The sequence below is a fragment of the Haemaphysalis longicornis genome, unplaced genomic scaffold (assembly GCF_048455015.1).
Source record: "Haemaphysalis longicornis isolate Haplotype H1 unplaced genomic scaffold, Haemaphysalis longicornis Haplotype H1 scaffold_229, whole genome shotgun sequence".
NCBI lineage: Eukaryota > Metazoa > Arthropoda > Arachnida > Ixodida > Ixodidae > Haemaphysalis > Haemaphysalis longicornis.
The window spans coordinates 249729-255728 of NW_027526305.1; the positions used below are offsets into that span (position 1 = coordinate 249729).

Here is a 6000-nt window from a genome sequence, read left to right on the forward strand (position 1 = left end):
AGAAAGATGGCCTTCTATCAGCTCTTCCACCGTGTTGTGGAGCCCCGTGCTAAGCAGCCTCTGTGTGTACGCACTCATGAGAAAACCAATGACCTGCTCGACCCCTTTTCTAATCATTATATAAAGCATCTCTATGTCTTCCTTGTCGAGAAGACGACAGGGGGTTCACGTAAGTAACTCTCGAGAGGACACTTTAGGACTCGCTTCTTGGTTGCAACTCGCCTGATCATGTGTATGATTTGATTAATGCTGTTTTTGAGGCGCTGCAAGGAGACATCACTCTTGGTTTTAGCCTCGAGATGTAGGCCCAGGATCTTGATGCTGAGGCTTGGAGTGATGGCCTGCCCATCAAGGAGTATTTGAATGTATGCCTTGGTTTGGCATGAGGGCGGGCGAGAAGGAGCTGTGATTGCAAACACTGGAGGCCACAGGCTTTAGCACATTGGCGTACTAGAAGTGCAATGTCATGCATTGGTGTGAGCTTCCTTTAATTTTTGTAACTCTTAGCACATGAGCAAGGTGCGCACAGGGCCGCTGGACGGGCGTGAGCGGTCATGTGACGCTTTTACGTGGCATTCAGCGAGAACGCAGGGGGTAAACCCGTAGATGTGCTTGGTGGGTACACCACCTGTCGTCCCTGTCTTCGCGTGGGCTCGTAGCTCTTGGACTGTTGGGGAGCGGTGTTCTTTTGGGACATCCTACAGCGAACACTCAAAAAAGATTTGCCTGTCGATGCTTACGGTATTAGGTTTTTGAATGTGGAGAATGAGGACGATGTGCCGCTTGACACAATTATGCTGTATGGACTACATAGCATCTGGAGAAACAGGATGGCGGTACGATACTCCGACCCAGATGCCAGGCTCATCAGACACTACTTCAAAGAGTCAATAGGTTCTTTTGTACAGATACAAAAACTGAGCCCTCTAAACCAGAGTGGCTACCCACAATTGAAGCATTGTTGGTAATGAAAGAGTATTGAAATCACCCCGCTTGCCCAAGAAGGGCTGCAGTTCTAGTGTTTGTATTGAGTGTACAGATTATCACTTACGTGTGTCTTTGTTTTGTCATCCTGTCAAAGAAGGCAATAAAGAAAAAAAAAAGGGCTCGTAGCTAAATCGGCAAGACAACGGGCTCTCGCTTTGTTAGTCTAGTAGATCCAGGTTCGATTCCCGGCGGTGCCAGTAAATTCTTTTATTTGTTCGCTGGAGTTTTCTGGTGACACCGACGGTCGCGAAAGAACCCTTGGGGGGTAGAGGTAAAAAGCTTTGCTTTAAAACACAGACTACAGTTTTTATACGCGGCGAGGCAGGCTGCGTCCCGCACTATTCAGTGATCCATTATGCTTCCAGTTTCGTTTTTGATGCGAAATTGATGAAGTCAATAAAACAGTGAGGCAGCGCTTAAAAGGAGACAGTAAATGAAGACACAGACACAAGCGCTGAACATCAACTGAGCTATATTTATCGGATCCGGAAATATAGGGGGAAAATATAATGCCGTCGCACTCGTGCACGAAAAAAGAAACACAAACAAATGTGCAAACTGCAAGCGCATCTGCTGAGGCATCCTTACTCCAAGCACTTGTTTAGATACCCACGTTTGTTGTACAAGGCTACCGAAGCGGTGCTCACGCAGTCAGTGCCACGCTGGGCTATCAGGTCTCGTAGATTTCAGGTGCGCGTGTATCGCGAAACCTCTTAAATAATTAGCGTGTTCTAAACGCGGGGAGCACTTAAAGGCCTTACAGTGCGTTGACAACTTGCTTCCTGTGCCGACGCTGAGGGAATACGCATGCTCTTTGAGGCGCTTGTTCAGGCATCGTCCGGTCTGCCCCATATCACCTCGTATACGACGCTGTAGCGGCAAGTGAAGCAGCAGCCCTTCGCGTGCTTTGTCACGCATTGCACCTTTGAGCACCCAGACGTGTTCACCTTTGCACACAAGCTTCCAACTTAGTTCGGGGCCAAGAGCACGGTCCGCACACCTGCTTTTCTAGCGACCTTTTTGGTCCGGTGGGATGCGTTGTGGATGTATGGAATGGCGTCGAGGTACTTCTTCCGCTTTTCTTCTATGCGTCTCGTGAGTCGAGCGGACTTTCTTCAGGAGTGCCTCGCTGATGCTCAGAATGAAGGCCTGTGGGTGGCCTGCCGACCACAACCGCTCCACTTGCGTGTCCAGGCTGCACTTCCTTCCACGAGAACAGGCTCGAACCACCGCGTTCAACAGTGCGGAGAGAGCAATTCCGTGCTTCGTAAACTTGGAATGGGCCGAGAAAAATGGCACAATCTCTGTTTTGCTTCTTTGTCTGGATGGAGTCCGTGCTTGCGTGCAGTTATCCTTTGAAGGCCGTAATAGTGCTGCCACCACAACTACACACAGCACGCGCCTCTGGAATTTTCTTGCCTATGATGGGGACAGTTGTTTTGTTGAAATCTCAGAGGTTGAACAGGAGTTTTAAGCGGCAAGGTCTCGTTTTGCGGCTTGGTGTTGTGCTTGCACACGTGTACTTGGATGACTGGGTATCCTCGGCCAATGCCAGCAGCGCTAAGACTTAACCGGATATTAGCTTCATACGGTGATTGAAATCAATAGCGCAGCTGACTAGCAGGATGCGAGACCCCAGTTTTCGCCAGCAAGTTTTCAAAAGCATTCAAGCATTCATTCTGTGCTCAACTATACTTAAATGCCTATACAGCAAATGGCAGCAAAATGACGTGCTTACAATGATTGCAGAAATCTTGACAGAATATGTATAGTTCGTATGTATTGTGAATGCCTCTATGCGAAGGCTGCTAAAATACCCTTTTCTCTACACTGAAGGCATCTGGGCATCCACGGTGCCTGATGCGCGTAGCAGCGCCCCCGTGACCCTCCGCGGGTGCCATTTGTTGCCGTCGCCTTAAGGGGCATCGCCTAATACAGGAGCAGCGAACTTCAAGAAATGGTCTTGCAAAAAAAAAAAAAAAAAAACTTAGTGCACCAAACAAGGAACACTTGAACAAGCAGTGGTAGCATTTCTTAAGGGGAAAAATGCAGGCCCAGAGACATCCATGCACTCGCGTGACTAAGCGGCGAACTGTGGCGCATGGACCGTAGTGCCAAGAAATGACAATGTTACATTGTGGAAAACATCCAAGTACCGACCTCCGTTGGTAAACAGGCGGCTTTTAGAGCAGTTGCCTATATTCTGAAGATGAAGACCCAAAACACCAACTGAACTATTTAATGCGTGGCGACTAGCGAACAGCGCCGATACAGGTAGCCGCACACTGCCGTGCTAGCAAGATGACAACTCGAGCGGGCTGAGTAACGTTCTCCACGGTGGCCCAGCACACACTGCCTGGCTCGAGGACGAGCGAGCATCTATAAACATAATTGCGAACTGTAAACAGACGTCCAAAATATTGCGCACGACCAACAAAATTACAAATACAAAACACTTTTCAAAGGCCCGTGATAGAAGCCGGTGAACGCTGTGCTGGAAAGAGGGCGGGAAATGGGTGAGTCCAGCTTACATGCGCAGTGGGTAACCGGATTATGCTGGTCATTGCAACCTCCGCGGGCGTGAACCATAGACCCCGAGGCCCCGCGCGACGGACAGACTCCGACTTATCGAAACTTTCTTGGTGAACCGGCTTCACCGCCACACACGGAACTTCCCCGCAATGCAGAAAACGTCGCCCGCTTAGCCCGCGCGAACAGGGTAATGACGAAGCACTTAACGCTGAATCATAACAGCAGTTATTTGGTGGTCTGCAGTTTCCCCCGATGAAGGGAAGCATAAAAATCGCGACCAGAAGACATAAGCCTATGTCGAGGCCCTCTGCTTTCCGCCTTGCGGGCATTTACTCTCGTGCGCATCGCAGTTGTAAAGGGGAATAAACAAGCCCAACAACCGGAAGGAAAATTGGGCTAGCTGAGTGCCGACTACTCTTGATGGAAAAAGCGCTCAAAACACGGTTGAAAAAACAGGCAGAGAACATCACACTAACTCGCAACTACTAGTTATTGGAAAACACACAAAAATATTGTGTCCGAAATATGAAGCAGTTCATTGAACCTGCTTCATATTTCTACTTCATATGAAGCAGAAATGTGAAGGGCTATAGAGTAGTTCCTTTGTGCTAATATAGCGGAGGGAGCGCTTCCACACTGACTCCTAATGTGGAATGCCTCTATCGATTCTCCGGTCTATCTGTCTCTATGTCTCGTCAAAATAGACGAATCACCATAAATGGTTGAGCGTGTAATGACGCTTCGCTATGTGTGAGCCATAATTGGAACCTGGATGCCATTGATGCCCTTGCGATAGCGTATTTACGCGTCTACCAGTTCGGGCCACGTAAACAGGGCCACATGCCAGCGCTAGCGGGTATGCATAACACACGTTACTCATGGCACAAAGGGCGAGCTGTGCTTGAGATCGCACCTTCGTTTTCTTGAATTTCTTAGGTAGCTGATTGAACACGTTGCCTCTTTAACAGCTGCCTGGAATCTCCTGGAGGCGGGAAGCAGCTCCCGGGACGTGTCCGCACCGTCATTGCCGGCGGAGCGGAGACACGTGCAGCAGCCACAGCGCTTCCTCACGACCACGCCACGCCAACCGCGTGCCCCATCCGGACTTCGGTGAATGGGACGCTGCCCGCAGCTTCCTGCTCCCGCTCCCGTAGCCCTACAACGTTCACAGGATGAACGAGAGCGACATGAACGACAAGGACGAGGACGAGAACGGGCCTCCAGTCAGGGGACACCGCAACGACACGAACGTCGAGAACATGATGCGTCGATGCAACGCATTTTCGTCCCTTCTGTCTTTGAGCGGAACTCAAGGGTCCATCAAAGCCGTTGCCAGCAGCCATGCCGCTGTTACAAAAGAAAAAAAATAAACGTAATCAAGGGCTTCCCAGCTACGTTGAATTATAGCTTCGTTGTCTCACTTTTTCTTGAACATGAGGTTGCCTAAGTAAGTATGGTTGGTTCACCTTGGCTTCAACAAGAGAATAAGCGAAGAAATTGCACTATTGAACAATTTTTGGGGCGACAAATCCACTTCCCTCCTTACAACCGCTGGACTACTAGGGGTATGGGCTGTTTAAATATAGTCATGTCATGGGCCAACCTCCCCAATGAACTTGGGAAGTCATACTGAGGCGGGTTGTCGGACAAAAATATTCCACGGGAACTATCTGAACCAGAATCGCTAGAGTTTTCTCTGCTACAATAGCGAGCAGGGTTCTAGCAGTGAGGCCGACGTCCTTAAATGAATAGAGGGCTCTTCGCCACGGCTGACTGTTCAGCGACGTCACTTCCTCAGAGCAGTGGGAGACCGTGCTGCTCAGTTCAAACCCGGACGTTCAACTCCGGGCCGTCCAGATGTCCGAAGACGCCGTCAGGGCGGGATGACTCCTTGCCGCCGTCTGAGGGGGGAAGAATGAAGAGGACTCCCATCTCACTTCTTCCCTTACCCCCGTCTGGGGCACAATAAAGTTATGCACTCACTCACTCACTCTGCGACGATGTTTCTTCCTCCCCTAGCGTACCTGAGGAGCACTAAAAAAATAGGCGCGTTTCAGAAAAGTAATTTTGGTTACGTTGCTACCAAGACCTCTTATGTTCACAGCTCCACTGCACGGGCACGCCCCTCTGACACGCGCAAGATAAGAGGCAGGCGGACATTTTAGCTGAAATTATTTTTTATCTCGGATATATTCCTTGGGAAAGACAAACACTAACCACGAGGAGAAAAACTAATGCTACCCCCTTAGGCCTTCGCTACCATTGTACACTTGCCGCACTTTGGCATTGTTTCGTACTTCCATGGTCAACTGCGCTCAGGCGATAAAGGAAGTTGCGGTCCATCCTAGGGAGACAGAGAGAGAATAAACTTTAATTAAATCAAGGAAATTCTTCAGAGAGGCGTCCTTATTCCAGGATGCCTTGAGCCTTGGCCCGCGTCGACAGCCCTTTCGATCAGGCACAGCTGATCTTCGAGGCCGG

The 6000-nt window shown here is 49.7% G+C and overlaps 1 protein-coding gene across 3 annotated transcripts in view; it reads left to right on the forward strand.

The window, feature by feature from the left end:
• The window catches only part of LOC144172488 (uncharacterized), a 47451-nt gene extending 42580 nt beyond the window's left edge, over positions 1 to 4871 (forward strand). For all 3 annotated transcript variants that reach the window (XM_077701184.1, XM_077701182.1, XM_077701183.1), the window contains one exon: positions 4488 to 4871. In XM_077701184.1, the coding sequence (XP_077557310.1) occupies positions 4488 to 4673 (186 nt within the window). In that variant the 3' untranslated portion in view covers positions 4674 to 4871. The remainder of the gene's footprint in view (positions 1 to 4487) is intronic.
• The last annotated feature ends 1129 nt before the right edge of the window (positions 4872 to 6000 follow it).